General features: G+C 41.4%; 1 protein-coding gene across 2 annotated transcripts in view; it reads right to left on the bottom strand.

Moving 5' to 3' along the window:
- The window catches only part of LOC113007925 (obg-like ATPase 1), a 51,885-nt gene that overhangs the window by 9,765 nt on the left and 22,753 nt on the right, over positions 1-19,367 (bottom strand). For both annotated transcript variants that reach the window (XM_080290408.1, XM_026144988.2), the window contains exons 5-7: positions 11,510-11,685; positions 7,947-8,027; positions 7,483-7,580 (exon numbers count right to left, since the gene is read on the bottom strand). In XM_080290408.1, the coding sequence (XP_080146534.1) occupies positions 7,483-7,580; positions 7,947-8,027; positions 11,510-11,685 (355 nt within the window). The remainder of the gene's footprint in view (positions 1-7,482; positions 7,581-7,946; positions 8,028-11,509; positions 11,686-19,367) is intronic.

Below are 19,367 nucleotides of genomic sequence, written 5' to 3'. Positions count from 1 at the left end.
ACCAGAAAAACTTTGGCAAAACTCAAACATGTATGCATTATTATTATTATTATTTTTTAAAGGTAAAAAACAGTCAACATGAAACCAAGACCATGTGACACCTTACATCTTACGTCTAGAAAATATAATAGGCATCACACCATTTGTTGCAAGCTTTGGATCTAATGCTTATTGTATTTAAAGTACATGTAATTTAAAACACAATATATTCTACAATTACAAGAAGAAAAAACCCCACAATTGGACCTTTTGCAACAGACTGGCTCTGAATAGAGATGTTCCCCAGGTGGGGCCACCCTCCGGAGCTTGCCTATTTGTCTTTTTGTGTGAGAATCCTAAAGGGGGATAATTCCTGTGTTTCTGAATGCCTGGGGGCTTCCCTGGGCTTTGTCAGAGCTTTGATCTGCTTAAATGGCTCAAACAATAGGAACATCTAAAGTACAGGGGCAGCTACCTGAGAAATGACCTGGGCCTGCGTCTGACATACACTCAAACAGGTTGGCTTCATCATGAGTGCAGAGCCAGTTAAGCCTGTATAAGGTCGGCCACCTCCGGTTTGAGTGCTCAGTCCCGATGCGATTGAGTGCTGACAGACCCGAAGAGTAATCCGCTACCTACATCCTCCACAGCTCGATCACTGACACACCCACAGGTGAGCTCCCAGCACCTGAGTCCGGGTAGCTCAGCTGAATGTGTTACTTACTCCCTTCACATGTCCTGACAGCTACTGGCTTAGATGCCAGGCACAGAATCATCAAGTAATAAACCCAGAGTCCCCCCTGTTTGTCTGGTCCCAGGTTACAAGGATGAGCAACCTAGGGGGCCAAGATGTTGCGGCACACAGCATATACTACCCCCTCCTCTTCCCTTCCTCTGTGGCGGGAGAGAGAAATGAGAGGTATGAGCTCATGGTGGCTTTTGAGGCTGGGAAGTCGGGGGCTCTGTGGGAAGCTTTTCATCCTCCCAGTGGTGAGCTCCTGAGCGACAAGAGTGCAGACGCTCTGTGCTCCCTGTGGCCATAGCCGGATGGAAAGGCATTACCCATCGCGTCTTTAAGAAAGGGAGGAGATCTGACACATACACACACATACGCGCGCGCACACACAGACACACTATCAGCAATATTACCAACTTCTTTCAATCTTCAAAGCAATCATGGGCTGGAGGAAACAGAACATGGCGCACGCACAATGGGAGCAGCTTTAATTAAGAGCATCATCTCACATCGTATCTCAAACAAACCTTGAGGGTGTGCTGGTAACAAGCTTTTTAAAACAACTTTCCTTTCTTTGATAACTACACCCATTAAATATTGTGACTTTAAACGTTTGCACATGATAGATGAAACCTTAACAACCCCATCCGCCATAGATTTGTCTTTAAGATGGTCGTTAAGGACACAATATCAAAGCCATAACTCATTAAAGATATTTCTGTGGGGTGGGGGTGCAAAAAAAACCAAACAAAAAACAGGCAAACATGAGAAATTCAAACAGTAACCCAGAGGAGTACATTCTACATCACCCAAAATAATTCTCTATATGGGGTATCCATGCTGTCATTCATGGCAGTTGACTGGGCGAGAGAAAATAAGGGGGCTGGGGGTAGAGAGGGGGGAGTCATCAAGATGTGACAATTGTGACAAGAGCAGGCAAAGTGTAGCGCTGAAGAACACCACACGGATTTCTCCATCTCTTCTTTTTTTCCAGGATGACAGCTTAATGTCTACCACATGCAATATTTATTCTCATCGTGTGTCAGACTGTCTAGCTGTCCTAGGGAGTACAAAGAATGCCACTTATTAGAATAAAAGCAGAAGGAAGGTAATCAAGGACATATGTAACATCAGCCAATCATGCCCCCCCCCCTCCCCAACACCGCTTACAATCCGACATCTTTTTTTTCTCCCCTCGTCCATTCATAACAGTTTCAACAATAATCCTGATAATAAGCGCTCAGGAGCTGTATGTGGCAACAGTAAAATTCATTTATTTGTCTCATTAAACTTGTCGAGGCTACAGGCCACTCACTGCAGCATGTGTCCCTGGCCTTAAGCTTATCGCAAAGATAACACAAAGCTCATCTCAAGAAGCTCAACTATCAAAATCTAGCGTTTGCACAGATGCGAAACTCGTAGACATTTATTTCTATGTCAGCAAAATGCCAGGAGAACAATCCCCCCCGTGTGTGTCTTCAGAATAAGTGGATTATGAACTATTGGGGGCAGACTGACTCAGCATTTATCAGATTTGAGGCTGAGGAATGAGGGAGTAATCTATACCGGGGTTTGGAGACCAAACTGAAGAATATAGAAAGAAGATGAAAAACTTTTAGTCTCAATTTTACTACAAGGTATTCATCACGAAGCACATCAAAGACAATGGGGTCATGTGGTACACGGCAACAGTGCCCTTTCATTACCTGGACAGGGGACAGTCAATAACTGGGGTAACAGAGTCGACAGGACTTTACATCTGTTTCAGTTTTACTGTACTTCCTCTCCTGTTGTTTTCACTCATTGAAAGCTAGCTGACAGCATCCATTAGGACCGACTGCGGATAGTAGGGTATGCATCCTACCATGGGAAAGTGTTTCTCGGGATCCCACACTGAACAAGGACAGAGTGGACAAATCAAACAGGAGTATGCAATCGTATATCTCCCACATGGCTTTGAAAAGTGAACTCTAACTCCCTAGATAGTAGTTCCTAAAAAAAACTTGGATGGAGCCAGTGGTTTTGCACTCAATAAAGTTTCACTTGTGTTTGTGTGAATTATGGTTTGGAGTAGCTGAAGTGGGTAGCAGTGATTTCTTTCATGGACTGGCTTTGTCTGTGGGTTTGACTTTTTTTTCAGTCTTTAAATGTTGGTGTGGTTCCTGAAACGAGTGTTTGTTTGTCAAAATTATAAGACAGCGAAAAAATAATGCATGATAAAGTTGTTACTGACATTCTTCAGGACCAAAAAGCAGAGGTAACAAAATCAACCCTTAAGCTGAGCAGACATAGTATACCCCCCTTCTCCACATCGAGTTGTCTGCTGTGAGACAGAGTGGCACAATGCTGCAGCTCCTCTCGGGGCTTCCTTTACTTCAATTGTGAAAGCTCCTCCTACAGGCAGACCGGAGTATCAGACTCTGGGGAAATAACAACCTCTGTGGCTGGATTTCCTCAACCTACTCGGAGATATTACCTCATGTTTACACCGCATTTGCCTCAAAGGTTACGCCGGGGACAAATCTACATTCTTCTCATTGTCAACAAATCCAGTGCTGAGATTTAAACTGGTGCACCGACTCTTTCTCTCAGTATTTTCTCATCCTCCTGCTCTGTCAGCCCAAAACCAATTTGCTCCTACTCAAAAAAAGATACACCTTGAAACAAATACATATCCATATGTAAGCTTTAATATAATTTTCCACCACAGAAAGGCGCTGTACTTTTTAGTCAAATAACTATAATTTGGTGTATTTTGGGGTTCATTTTTAGTCTATTTAAAATATATACATGGGGTATTTTTTATTTTCTGAAAACAGAATTTTATATAAGGACAGCTTCCACAATTTTGCACTGTTTCTATTTATTGTATCTCAACATTGTGGGCCATGTATATTTTTTTACTGCTCTTGGAAAATAAAAAACATTAATAGGATTGGTCTTCTTGGTTTTGGTCTTATTATTACTTTGGAATTAGTGAAATAAGAGATACTGGAAATATTGCTTTTTTTTTTTTTTTTTTGCCTGTCCCGTTTGGCTCTTTTGCCATCAGAATTGTTGTCTAAAGGCAAAGAAAGATGCCCAACGGATTTACTTTACCAAATTGACCATCCCAGCCTTGCCATAATGGTCCATTTGATTCACCTTTTATTGTTTATTTTATTTTCACTTACTGAACATGGGACAGACTTGACTGGGGGAAAGAAGGGGAGAAAGAAAGAGGGAAAGAGAAACAGCTGAGAAGAGGGACGGGGGAGAAGGGCAAAAACCAAAAACCAACAGAATGAGCAGAAAAAGAAAAAAAAGAAGAAAAAAAGAAAAAAAAATGCATATATCAATCATATATTGCTTTCTTATCTTTGAACACACCAGCGTTAAACAAGGCCTTGTGCTGAAATCAGACTGGTCAGGTCTTCTGAAGCATCACCGTTGTCTGAAATGGCTAACGAGGGGAATCAGGATTGCAGAAGATTTTCTGAATTACATCACGACAAGAAAACATTAGCAAGTAGATTATAGATATGGATGCATTTGTGGTAGGAAAACACAATTAGGTAGAGACCGACAGAAAGAGCAGCTGTGGCATGTTAAAGTTGGCGCTTCCCGGCATAATGAATAATGAGAGAGGTACCAAACGTAACACGCACTGGAGGCAAACAATGCTTAAGAGAGATAAAGTACGAATACGTTTGGAAGAGTACAACAACAAAAAAGTATTTGGAGATTAAAGAGAAAAGTACACATCCTCAGACCTATGCCCACTTGTATACAGGCAGACAAACAGACCCTGACTAACATACATGCTCACACATGCAAACACACGCACGCAGACACACGCACACACACGCACAGAGTTAATAAAAGCTGCAAGCAGTGGTACCCTGCAGTTCTTACACTCACCAGGAGAGCCCACACGGCAGAGGCACTCACAGACAGGTCACGCTTGCCGGTTTCCTTAAAGGTCAACTCATCTACTTAAGAGGCACCAATTTACTTTAATGCACATTGTCCAAAAGAAGGAGAAGAAAAAGGCAGAAAAAGAAATGACAAGGGAGGAAAAAACATCACAGTATAGCTGAAGTGTCCTCTAATTGTGTCTTCTGTCATTACAAAATATGAATACTCTTCGAAGATTAAGAAGAAGATTAAATAAATATCTGATATCAAATCTATTAAAAGAAAGAAAGAGTCCTAAAATTGGCGAGGCCACGTGCTTGTAAAATACACAACGTCTTAGATGACGAGTAAAGATGCCAGCATTGGGCAGACTGCAGCCACCACATTATCAACAGCGCTCTCACAGACACACACACGCACACACACACACTGCGCTCTGTTGAATAGTCTTCCAGGCAGCTCACTGACGCCGGGGAAAGAGGAGAAAGCCTCTTGATAGACTCTTGTAGATGCCATTCCCTATCACGCAATGCCTCTCAGTCATAAACACATGACAAATGCAGCCTTAATCATTTTTTACGAGCGGGGATGTGCAGGGGGCAGTGCATGGCTAGAGGGGAGAGGGGAGCGGTGAGCAGCAGGCGGCCCCCTCTGCACAGAGGAGAGGGCTGTGTGGTAAAGTCTCCTCTGGAACATCACTCGGCCAGCGCGCCTTTGATCTCCACACCGCAATTACACCAGCATCCAAATGAGCATGGAGTCGCCTCTGAAACAGACTTCAAACATGCACATGTACGCATTCTCATACACATACACTGTATAGGATTGGAGCCATGTGCTCCTCTCAACAGTAAATGATGTACTGTCTCCAGCAGAGAACCTGGGGATGAAAGGAGGCCTTGCTCCTTGTCTGATCCCTCCATTAATGATGGCTTTCTAAAGCTAATACTCTGTATTCTTGTCTAAACAAGGCCAGCTTGGTATGTGGTTCCCATACTCCAAACAGGATGATCCCGGTTAACAACAGAATGTTTTTGGAGACTTACAATACTAAATAAAACTATTGCAAACGATGATGCAATTGCCATAACTATTTTGAGAAAATGCTATTAAATGGCTAGAATAATAAAAAAAAAAAACTAAATTATAATGCATACATTAAAAATATCAGGATCGTGTAACTGAGATTAAATAGCATGAACCTCAATCTTGCTTGGCAGCATCTCAGCAAAACACCTTAAATATAAAAGAGCTTAAAAAAATAAAAAGAAGCAGGGAAGTGAACCTGTGAAAAGGCCTGAATGGGTGTCCTGAGAGACACAGATAAAATTGGCTTATTTGCCTCATTCTACGATTCGCCTTCTTTCCCTGAACACATTAAACCTGGGATTGCAATTTGTCTTGCTGTTTGCTTTGAATAGTCCTTAACCGTATCATCATCTCAACTGTGCTGGTGGAAAAACACGGGAGCATGGCGACAGCCAAATGGCAGTCTGGCGTCTCTGCAGCAGACTAGCTGCCATTAGGGCTGAGAGCAGCATTTATTGTACAATTAGGGACAGCTAGATCTACCTGTAATCATCTCCATACAGGTGTGAGCTCCTCTCTGGACAAGGGAAGTGACTCATCACTTGTCAAACATCAACACTTTGATGTCGGCATTGTTCATCGCGGAGCCCTCGGGACACCTGAGCACTACTGTTTAAAACACTCCGCGATTTATTGCATTTCACACAGTTAGAAACATGCACGCACACACACAACATGAGAAAAAAAAGGGGGGAGGGGGGAACCTCTATTCCTACTGATGACGGATGTTCCACTTGCCATGAATCATTTGATTTATGAGTTCTCTTCCTCCTCCCTCCGTCTGACAGTCATACTTTCGTGTCAGGAACATTTTAACAAACAGTCATAGGTAAACAACTTCACTTGTAATACAATGCTGCCAAGTAAAGCGCCAAAAACAAATTTTCTAAGAAGTGACACCACCAGCCTGGAGGGCAATTGGAAAAGTGTGATAACAATCCACAAGTTGGTATTATTGACAAAATGGCTGCAGTGTGGGAAAAGTAGCCCTTTCAGACATAATGGATGTCAAACACCAGCCTTCTGGATCAGCTCTCACTGAGGCCACATGACAACATTACTACAAAAAAGTGCTTGTAAGGATCACAGAGCTGGAAGTTTATATCAGTGCCTTCAAGGTCATCTTTAGCCCTTTGACATCGTGACCAGTGTTGTACCTGAAAGCATGAGTCATGCAATTCCCCGTACATGCGCATTATTATGGAAAACAGTCAGTTAAACACATCTAGGAAGCCTCGGCTGTCGTTCTGAACTGTGGGAATTTCATGGCTGTGAAGAGATGCTTGTAAAGCAAGAGCAACAACATGTGAAGACAAAACCAAATATTTGCAAAAACAATTTCAGATAATCTTTAAGGAGTCTTGCCCCTATGATTTACTGGCCCAGATGATTTTAATCAGCTGTTTGGCTTCAAAATGTACATACGCTTGTTTTGTTTTGTCATTTAAAGCCTTCGCTCTCTTTGATATCATATGGAAATGAGAAATTTTGCTGGAAATGGAGACCATATGCTCGTATGGGCTTAATGAAGTGCAGAGTCTGGGGCTGGGTGTTGTGTTAGAGCTTACTTAGTGCCACCTCCAGGCAGATTCTCTCACAGAGATATGACTGTTGTTGTCAGCAGGAGACCACAGTAAGTCTCACACAACGGCAAATGCGCACACGTTTAGATTAAACTAAGTAAAAATGAACGCTATTCCTTACGTAAGTAGAAGGAAAGCTCTTTAGCGATGATTAGTGAGAGCGATGAATCTGCTCCCGCCCTTCTTCGAAGTACTCACCATTTGTTCTTTCTTCTTATGTAGTCTTTCTCAGAGAGATTAACGAGGTAGATCATTGGTTTGGATGTCAAAAACAAGTATTTGTTCAGCACTTCGATCTGTAGAAAAAGACAGACAAGGCAAGTACTGAGAATCCACAACTTTCCAAAGTAGCCTTTGAGGACAACACAGAGACAAGCGAAGCCAAATCAAATTAGAGTCTGGTGTATAGGCTCTGTGGGGCGCAACTAGGAAGCCTCTAAATCAAGATCAGCATGGCCAGATGTCATTAGCTTGTACAAAAGCAATGTCAAAATATAACTGTGCATAATATTAACTTGCGATTTGCACAAAAAACATGTTGCTTGAAAAACAAAACACAAAAAACAAAAGAAGAGGAAACAGCAGTTGTACTTTTAGGTCAGATGAAAAGATTAGCATGATAAATCGCGCCAATAAATGTGACAGCAACATCAAAGGCTTACCTCCTTGTCGTTCCAGTCGTGATAGTAGCGGATGTGTTTCTTTTCATCCACTACCCAGCTCTTGATTTTGCACATAATGTCCTGTATGGGGTTAAAATAGAATGAACAAGGAGCCATTAAAGGAGATGAAAAAGAATATAAACCCAGCAGGGTATGGGCTAATTATTTCCTAAATGCATGGCATCCTGATGCCAAAATGAACAATGGCCTTTGCTCGCATTCAAGCAGGAGTGGCCTATCTTTGACAGGGATGGCATGCACAAGACCCCCTTCCCTCCTTTAAATCATGACAAAATGCCTTCTGGGGTGTCTCTCTCAGAGTCTCAGCTTTATACATCAATATTCCATCGGGACTGTTTAATGAAAAGGATAGAGAGAGGAGACGAAATTGGAAAGAGCGGGGAACTAATTGGAAGTTGGTTAGTAAGGTGTAAATTATTGGTCCCTCCTCAGGCACTTTGCAGAATGTAGTCCTACTGAATAAGGACTAGTGAGGTACAGAGCTAATTATTCAGTGTTTCTTCTGGAGAAAATATTGAGCATTTCCAGCTATGTATGCCACATTCATTACTGAGGTACTTGTGGGTTGAGACCACAGGCAAGACTGGGTCTTGACAGGATCTGGAAGCGGAAAAGGGTGGGAAAATGGGAGGGAGGTAGTTATAAAATTTGTAATAAAGAAATTGAGCCTATTATTGTTGATCCAGCCCCACAGAAATTAGCGGAACACATTCTTTTTGTTCCTGTCAACTTGACCTCCCCCTTCATATAAAAACTCCCCCACCCCCTGCAACACTCCCCCTACCTCCTTTTCCCTCCCCAAACCCTTGCAGCACTTCACAATCATACTCCCTTTTGAAAGAACTGAGGAAAAAATCCTGCCAGAGCCTCAATTACACAATGGCAGAAAAAGCTCCACACACTGACCCCCAGCCAGCTGCATTCACTCTCTGCACATCTCTCTCCACAGGAATTCTAAAGGCCTTTTAGTCAGGCAGCCAGAGTGCAGCCAGCGGGAGAGAGCGCAGGAAGAGCTGCATACACTCCGCCCGCGCCGGCCCAAGTCTTCACAGAGAGATTAATCATCTGTGAAATGGAAACAGCAAACGGCCAGTGACACAGGCTGAACCCGCTCCAGGTTTCCCTCATCAGCTCGCAGCCGCCGTGCAGAGCTCCTCTAACAGGCAGGTGTTAATAAAAGGCATATAGGTCCCACAGGGGTCAAACACATACGCTTGCCACCATGAAGCGCCGCTGGTGGGCCGGTTTCTTATTATTGTTTTGCAGGGAGAGGGGATTTGAGGATTCACTTGGACAAAAGCAATGAAACATTGTTCTTGTAAACACAGCACCAGAAAACATGTTTACATTTTTTAACAATGCATAAATTTGAGCCTTGTAGTGGTGCGTGCACATAAATTTAGCACAACAAAATATTAGAACTTTTAGGAATTTGAACCTTACAGTAATTTCCATATATGTCTTTAGTTTTCCTAAATAGTATAACATCATCTGTGTAGCAGTGTTTTTTTTAACAGTTTCGATAAAACTGCATACTTCGTCACAACTCAAATCCTTTAATCTGATAATGTCAGTCTTGTCTTTAAGGATTTTGTCTTGTGCCGACATCCGGTTTCAGCAGGAAGTTAGGCTGATTTGTGTCACAAACTACAATTATTCAGTGTTGTCCTTTTGGTGTTATCTTATACTGCATAATTATATGCTGCTTTGCACAGTAGTTTTCTTTCAGAGTAATACACTATGCTGGCACTGTGTTTCTATGTAACAGGGCAAAGGTCTGCATTTTTCTGCAAGACAACACTTTGCCCTTTCAATCCAACACTTGATGAGTGCAAACAGAAGCAAATTCACATGAACTCAATGCTGACCTTCTTCTTTTTTTCAAATTAAGAATATTTTCAGTTTTCTAACACAGCAACTTGTGGGCTTTGAGATGCTTGATTTTATTTAAAATACACTGCTGCTTTTCGTGCAAAAAACCCTCCCCTGATTTTTGAATTTTTAGGCCAAGTTTTAACAAGAAACAGGGTGCATCATCCTGAATTATGTCATATTTACCACTGTGATAATCACCACAGACTTAAATAGTACAATAAGACACTCTCACATTTCAATCCCATTAAACGAATTCTTTAAATCTGATAGGAACAGGATAAAATATGCTTTTATTCATGAATTTTCACACCACACGCAGACCTTTAGAGTATATAGACAAATGAGTGCGACAAAGGAAATTAAATCCCATTTCAAAGGTCTTTCAAGCAATCACCTTTTAAAAGGCTGCACACAATATCCTTTTTATTTCACATTATTTCGTGGCACTGCAAAAGAAAGAACGAGCACCATTGTTTCTACTAAACTGTACATTTTTAGACATAGTCTCGATGTTCTGCATATAGATGTTGAATTAGACGTGCGTACGTGTGCCTACACACAGCTGAGCATGTCACACGCTAGGCTCAGCCTGTGAGACAATCACACAATCCCTCCCATCTAAAAGCTTAGTGCAGCCTTTGATAAGCACCATTCTTTGCCATCTAAAGAGGTCTTCTATAGATTCTCACTTGCCGACGCGTGCACAACCTTTGACAAGTAATGTAGATCATTTTTATTCATTGCCTAAAATTGTTAGCAATTATGTGCGTAAGCGGCCACCTGCCTAGCCTGAATGGCTCCTGTCTGCGGGGCTACAGGGGTGTGGGGAAGTGCTGCTGGCTGTAAGGGGGTGGGTGGGTGGGGGGGTTTCGTCTGAGGGAAACCAACCAGTCACGGGGGCCTCTGCAGCAGGTGAAATAGCCCCTCTCGTTAGTGTAATGAGTGGTCAGAGCCTTGGTGTGTTGGGGCCTGAAATTGGGCATGCTGCTCCAAGTGAAAGGCCAGATCCCCCTTGCTTGCTGGCCCATCCTAACCTGCTCCAATGATGGAAGGGCATCATGTGACATTTGCAACCAAATCATTGCTAAAGTTAGCTGCTCAGCCTCATTACCGGAACAATATAACCACCTGAGTGTGTGCGAGCATCCATATATATTTTGATCTAGCATCCAAGATGTGGATTCTTTTCTCATCTTGCCTTGCATTTTGCCCTGCACCACCGAGAACTGAGAATCTTCTGTCAAAGCATATTCTAAACATTTACTGTATTGATAGCAAGGTATAGGCATATGTGTCACCCACTATATGGCCTCACACAATTTCCCGAGCTGCTGTAGGTGTATAAGCATGAGACAGAGCTGTGCCATGATTTGAGTATTACTTTAGATGAAAAGAGCTGTGTGGAAACACTTTCATTAGCCCAGTGCTGTGACCCAGGGTCAGTAGCTGAATAAGTAACTCTCTATTAATGATTTCTACAGCAGAAAACCCCTGACCCCTGATCACTTTCAATCTCAGAAAGGGAAAAATGGGCCAGGGGGAGGGGTGAGACCTATTGGAGGGAGATTAAAAAAACATACTTTTTTTTCCTTGGCCATGTGTGGGTGGGTTATTATTTGTGCCTTGCTGTGAGGGGGAGCAAAGGGCCTGCTGGGACATTGACTCACATATTCTGGTTTGAGTTTCTTGTCACTGCCTCTAATGGCTGTCTTCTCTAGCTTGTCAATAATAGGGCTGATCATCTCCTCATCCTTCAGCCTCAGCTCCTCGTGGATGATCTCCATGTCCCTCACTGGGTCCACTGTCCCCTCCACATGGATGATATCCTCATCATCAAAAGCACCTGCAGGGATAAGATACAAACACATAGGGAGAGCATCAGGATAAAGGTTTTTTTCTTCTTCTTAGAAATAACAACAGCACTGCTTTAGATGAACACGTATAATCCAAACAACAAATTGGGGTAACAGAATCAATGACATTGACTTTTTGGAAATCAAATGTGAAACAGTGATTAGATTCAGCCCAGGAAAAGCATTATTTTTTGCAGAGAATATGAAAAAAAGGCATCCACATAAAAAAGCACAATGTCAGTCATAGAAATGCAATATTCAGGAATATATTTAATCTTTATTTTCAGTGTGTCAGAACAGTTAGAAACCAGCTCACAGTGTCAAGCCAAGTTCCACTAAAATTGGCTTTAAGTGCAACTAAAACAGGCCTGTCTGTCATTCTGCATGAAGCGGAGAGCATCTGGCCTTGCATTTCCTACTTCTCCGTTTTAAAACTATTAGCCATTTAGTGAAAAAAAACATAAAAACCAACAAAAAACGCAGAAAACTAAGCATGATTTAGGAGAAAATGTCAGCGTTCTTATATGAAAGAGGACAGCCGTTTTCCAATCATTTGCATCTTAGCTGTGGCTATGCTGGTGATTAGGTAATGAGACTGTGAAGCAGACCATTTAGCCACCAGCGGCTCTTAGGACTCCTTCTGATTCTTCAGCAGTGCTCAGGGTTTGGAAGGGGGGGTGGTGGCGGGTGGGGGTGGGGCTGGTGGGGTGGTGGTGGGTGGGTTGTACATCTGGCACATGAGAGTGACAAGCCTTTAACATTAACACTGGCAACTGTAGTGGACAATTCTCCCACATGTCTTGCAAATATTTTCTTCAATTTACAAAGTACAGTTTGTGCAGAGCTTGTTTGACAACATGGCGCGTTTGGGGGGGGGGGGGGGGGGAGAAAGAGCACCTCACTGGTGTATTAATCATTCTACAGCACTGGGAACACTGCAGCATGAAAACTGACTCAGTTCCAAACAGAGGTGTGGACTCGAGTCACATGACTTGGACTCGAGTCAGACTCGAGTCATTAATTTTATGACTTTAGACTTGACTTGAAAAAATGTTCTAAGACTTGTGACTTGACTTGGACTTTTACACCAATGACTTGGGACTTGAATTGGACTTGAACCGGTTTACTTGAAAAGACTTGATATTTTACCCCAAATATAAAATTTAGCATGCATATTATATAGAGATTGAAAATGTGACGTCATTCACGGGTAGAACCGCAAAGGATTCTGGGAACTCGTGGCAAGAGGTACTAGCGCACGCAGGCTTTCAATTAAAATCAGTCACACAGCGATAAAAAGAAACACAAAAATGTCAAGAAGCCGTTGTATTATTAACTGCAATAGCCGGTCGCATAACAGCCACGGGAAGCCGACGGGTAAAGAGATCGGTTGTTATCGGATTACGTCGTTGAAGAGAAATTGTTCGAGCCATGTTTCCGAAGTGACAAAGACGCGACGGGTGGCCTGGATTGCAGCCATTCTAAGACCAAATATAACGTCCCAGAACCCTCCAGCTCACAGGTTAGTCTGCTCCAAGCATTTACACAAAGGTCAGTCTGCTGTTGTAGTTAACATAATTGGTGATATAGGTTACAAGCAAGTCTGGCGCTGAACAGAAATGGTCGCGCTATGCTCCTTTGTTTATTGTGCATAAATAGTGAATTGTCCTGACACAATATTGCGTTTCGCTTCTGTTATTATGGTACATTGACAAAAACATATACTTTTATTCACAGGATAAAACAGGTTTTTTGTATCACTAATTGCCCAGTACGATTACAGCATACAATATTATTGTCACTGCTACATTTCTGTGATGCTACCAGAAATTATTTCCACTACTAATTAATTACCGTTGAGCTCAAAGGTCCTATTAATAAACGGTTAAGGAATGTGTATTTATGACGACAATTTGTGAGACTGGTAAACTTATGATACGTACGATGGTCTTTCGTTCTACACGGTGCATTTCAAGGTCCTGTACCCATCCGTCGGTAAACTGTACCTGGGCTTGTTGCAGTGACCTGAAGTTACTAAACTTCATGAGTGTATGCACTCACTCCAAGAACCGTATGATTATAAATATGCATATAAATATGCTACGATGAGATAGCTGACTTCATCTAACTAGCAAATGTTTTCAAGGCTACGTTGGTGATGCAGTTTTTTTTTTAAATGATATTTTAAAAAAAAATCATTTATTTATGTATGATATTTTTGTCATGCGATTTCAAAGCCGGTCCTACAACCGCATCCAAGAATAACATGCAGCTTATCTCAGAACTGTCGGTGAAAATTATTCTTGGAGCTAGGTTTAATTGAGCTGCATTTTAAAGAGGTGCAATTTCACAATTTGTGTATATTTTCTAAGTTCACTATTTTGTCATGTGTTGAGAAAAACACAGATTTTAAAATTACATGGTCTAATATTTACATTTAGCATAACTGCAACATGCTTTTTTTCGTTTTTTTTTTTTAAAGACTCGAAAGGACTTGAAATTCAAAGTTTCAGACTTGTGACTTGACTCGGACTTTTACACCAGTGACTTGAGACTCGACTCTGACTTGCCTGACATTACTTGAGACTTGACTTGAGACTTGAGGATAAAGACTTGAGACTTACTTGAGACTTGCAAAACAATAACTTGGTCCCACCTCTGGTTCCAAACAAAACTTCTGAAGTTAATATTTTACTTACCGGTAACTAAAAGTGTTGTGTTCTAAAGTAAGACATCAAATGGTCACAATTCTACAACCCCCCCCCCCCCCAAAAAGAATGTCCATGTATATATAAAAGTACTACATATCATATTTCTATATGGCTCTTGCTAGATTATCATGAATGTTTAAAGTAGAATTTTACTCTTGCAGGCAAAAAACAGCACACTATAAAAAACAACAACAAAATAACTTGACAATTTGAAACAAGTAAGCAAATTTTTTTTTTTCAACTGGCGATTGTCAGGAAGTCACAAAGGCTCCACTCTCTAGGCCTGTGTGTGAGGCCTTAACAACCATTCACTGTTAATTACTGGAATTCTTTATAGCTGTCCTCTTACACACAAACAATGGAAACCATGTCAAATATCCACAGCATGCACAAACAACTTTCTTTTGTTTTCCTTTTCACTCCAAGCCATGCATATTTGCTTTATTCAACAATAAATCAATTATCAGTTATTACATAATATGAATATGTTCAGTATTTTTACAGCCAGTCCTACATGAAAAGTGCTTCAAAATTGTAGGCTACTTGAATAATTGTACCCAAACGGATAGAGCGTCTTTATGAGACATTTTTGTAAACATTGTATAGTTAGATTTGAAATATACAGTGGGGCAAAAAAGTATTTAGTCAGCCACCGATTGTGCAAGTTCCCCCACTTAAAATGATGACAGAGGTCAGTAATTTGCACCAGAGGTACACTTCAACTGTGAGAGACAGAATGAAAAAAAAAAATCCATGAATCCACATGGTAGGATTTGTAAAGAATTTATTCGTAAATCAGGGTGGAAAATAAGTATTTGGTCACCTCAAACAAGGAAAATCTCTGGCTCTCACAGACCTGTAACGTCTTCTGTAAGAAGCTTTTCTGTCCCCCACTCGTTACCTGTATGAATGGCACCTGTTTGAACTCATCATCTGTATACAAGACACCTGTCCACAGCCTCAAACATTCAGACTCCAAACTCCGCCATGGCCAAGACCAAAGAGCTTTCGAAGGACACCAGGAAAAGTATTGTAGACCTGCACCAGACTGGGAAGAGTGAATCTACAATAGGCAAGCAGCTTGGTGTGAAAAAATCAACTGTGGGAGCAATCATCAGAAAATGGAAGACATACAAGACCACTGATAATCTCCCTCGATCTGGGGCTCCACGCAAGATCTCATCCCGTGGGGTCAAAATGATCATGAGACCGGTGAGCAAAGATCCCAGAACCACACGGGGGGACCTGGTGAATGACCTGCAGAGAGCTGGGACCAAAGTAACAAAGGTCACCATCAGTAACACACTACAACGGCAGGGAATCAAATCCCGCAGTGCCAGATGTGTTCCGCTGCTGAAGCCAGTGCATGTCCAGGCCCGTCTGAAGTTTGCCAGAGAGCACATGGATGATACAGCAGAGGATTGGGAGACTGTCATGTGGTCAGATGAAACCAAAGTAGAACTTTTTGGTATAAACTCAACTCGTCGTGTTTGGAGGACGAAGAATACTGAGTTGCATCCCAAGAACACCATACCTACTGTGAAGCATGGGGGTGGAAACATCATGCTATGGGGCTGTTTTTCTGCCAAGGGGACAGGACGACTGATCCGTGTTAAGGACAGAATGAATGGGGCCATGTATCGTGAGATTTTGAGCCAAAACCTCCTTCCATCAGTGAGAACTTTGAAGATGAAACGAGGCTGGGTCTTCCAACATGACAATGATCCAAAACACACCGCCCGGGCAACAAAGGAGTGGCTCCGTAAGAAGCATTTGAAAGTCCTGGAGTGGCCTAGCCAGTCTCCAGACCTCAACCCCATAGAAAATCTGTGGCGGGAGTTGGAAGTCCGTGTTGCTCGGCGACAGCCCCAAAACATCACTGCTCTCGAGAAGATCTGCATGGAGGAATGGGCCAAAATACCAGCTACTGTGTGTGCAAACCTGGTAAAGACCTATAGTAAACGTTTGACCTCTGTTATTGCCAACAAAGGTTATGTTACAAAGTATTGAGTTGTATTTTTGTTATTGACCAAATACTTATTTTCCACCCTGATTTACGAATAAATTCTTTACAAATCCTACCATGTGAATTCATGGATTTTTTTTTTCACATTCTGTCTCTCACAGTTGAAGTGTACCTCTGGTGCAAATTACTGACCTCTGTCATCATTTTAGGTGGGGGAACTTGCACAATCGGTGGCTGACTAAATACTTTTTTGCCCCACTGTAGCTGCACACATTGTCATATATCAGTCAACAACAGCAACTCGTGAGGTTTCACTGAAGCATAATAGGAATCCCATATCATTCAACAAGGAAGTGGCTGTCAGGTGAGTGATGTTTGGAATGTGTATATTTACCAAACTTTATCAACAATCAATATTCATATTTTGACACCTGAATGTGTGGAGAACTGTCGACAGGAAGGGCCCTTTGAGATAAAATCTCAACAAGTTCTAACAGTCACATATATGGGAAATATGGATGATTCATAGCTATGATGAGCAACAGCATACCTGAGTTTCAGGTCTATCTGTACAATGAAACATCACCATATGTGACGCATGTAGATCACTTGAGAGGCTCCTAAAGAGAAGTTTGTTTAGTTTGAACTTTAAAATTAAAACAAATTGATGTCTTTGTTAAGTACACCAAGTAAACAGACGCATTATATCTTATTGCCACCTACGCATGGGTGTGTCCAGAGGAAGGGCACGGAGTGGCACCAACAGTCTAAATATTTTTTTTCTAATATTTAATAAACAATTAAGAGTTAAAACTCTTGCGCGGCCACTTTTTATGTTATAAGTCAGAATAGGTAATAGGGCCAAACGTCATCTTGAAAACCCCCTTTTTCATTAGTACCTACTTGGACCGACTCGCCACGGATCGACTCGGATATTAATGTAATTAATATGCGACATGAACGCTTTAACAGTGGTCGAGAATATATCTGGTGCTGCTCTTTTGTCAGACTCAGGGACCACGGTTTTATTATTTGTAGCCATTTCTCTTGTTGCCCAGTTTCAAAAATGTTGGTTTTGATTTTTGTGAATGAGACGCTCTCATGAGTCATCGAGTGACGCTACTGACTAGCCAATCGGTGGCACGCAGTCTGACCATGTCACATTTTAACACCTGCTTGGATCACTTGGGATCCCGGTCGAGCAGGTACCAGAAAGTATGTGATACCAGGTACTATTACCTAATGGAAAACCTGAAAACTCTGGCGAACTGTGCCGAGTGGATCCGAGTAGGTAATAATAGAAAAATAGCTAAAATGGTGCTCAGTAGTTTGTTTTTTTTAAAGTAAATGTTCTACACTGATTTTATTTTTGATGAAATATTCTGATTTCCCATGGTTCCATCTGCCTTGTTCTTGCATTTTAAATTAAAAAAGAAAAACGTAGTAAAACATGATGAGGAAAATTAAGTTATATGCATATTAAGTATTTGTATTGGAAGGTTTTATGCTAGGTTGCATGCTCCAATGACCTTTTTGGAGAGCAAATGAAAGTTGGCAATTGAGCTTCTCTCCTGCCCCACAGTTTACATTGTTACAACTAGACGGCTACACTGTAAACATCAGACCTGTAAAGCATTCAAACTAGCATTACAACTGTTACGATTGTTAGCTTAGAGCAACATTATGTCAGAGTACAGCCTCACAATGCTGCTTTATAAACTTGACAAATAAGAACCAGTTCCTCTGATACCAGCAATGAGCTTTTTCACATTTTATGCTGACTTTTACCAAAACCTCTGTACACGCAGAATATTATATCTTTCACTGTGTTAAGGAGCCATAAATCCTTGGTTTTCCATAAAAGCAAACTTTTGCAATCAAGCTCTACAAGAAAATGATAGACAACCAAAAAAAAAAGCAACATCTTATTAGCCATGCAAGTCAACAGAAGCTGTAGACTTTTGTGCAAGCTGTCATCCTGTGCGTTGTCCTCATGGTGAAATGAACTTATTCAATTACTCTTTGCCTAATCAGGCTGTTTTGGTTCCTCTCCTCTTGCAGAGGTACTCCACAGTATAAACAGTTCACTTACGCCACACAGAAAGGGGCTAATCAGTGGAATTATTGTTTTGCTGCTCCAATTTACCATCTCCCTGTTCAGCACTGATTGAATGAAAATTTGCTATTGTGTCTGCATGAACTCAGAAAATATAATGCAATGTAATCATTTTGTTAGCTGCAAGAATATACATACATTATAAACAATCATGATGTACAGTTTTGCACTGTGTAGCAGAGGGAAACTGTTCCTTAATTTTGCACATATTAATTAGAGCATAGAAGTTTACAAAGATACATCCAGTCTTGGCTGGTGTAGGTTTTAATTAAAGCATTAAAATGCATGTATGTTCCTATATGCCTAAAGTAAGCCCATTTTTTAATGTCTTAAGTAATTAACAATGTTTAAACTATTGTTATATATGTTAATAAAAAAGTAAATTCAAACAAGCTTTCGAGGAAGGAGAGCAGCTGATCACTCACTATTTAGTCATCAACTGCCACTCTCTGCTGACTACCGCATATTCCAAAATAATTTGCTTTAATTAATCTCGCCTAATTTAACATTTGCATCTACTCTACTGCCTTCCCATTCAAGGCTTAGAGCCCGGCAACAAATGCACAAAGTGAAAGAAAGGAGGGAAATCTGATGGGGCAATCTCCACAATTAGCCTTTAAAAAAATGGGTCGGGGCAGGGCTCAGTGAAGACAGCCCTTATGAAACTGTGGCGCCACACAAAACCACATGCAAGACAGTAAAAACACACAAAAAAAGAAAGAAGAGGTTGGAAAGGCCAACTTTCAGGAGTCAGGTTTGTCTCGCAGTTCAGTTTTATTGCTTCTTTTTAAATGGTGTACATTATGAAAAGACCATTAACAGGTGCTCCTTTATTGACAGAACAAAAGGATTAGTCTCTAGAGGTTGTGCAGTGTTCAA

This window comes from Astatotilapia calliptera, chromosome 16 (assembly GCF_964374335.1).
Source record: "Astatotilapia calliptera chromosome 16, fAstCal68.1, whole genome shotgun sequence".
Taxonomy (NCBI): domain Eukaryota; kingdom Metazoa; phylum Chordata; class Actinopteri; order Cichliformes; family Cichlidae; genus Astatotilapia; species Astatotilapia calliptera.
The sequence above is the reverse complement of the archived record's forward strand: the minus strand, read 5'-3'. Positions and strand labels throughout refer to the sequence as shown.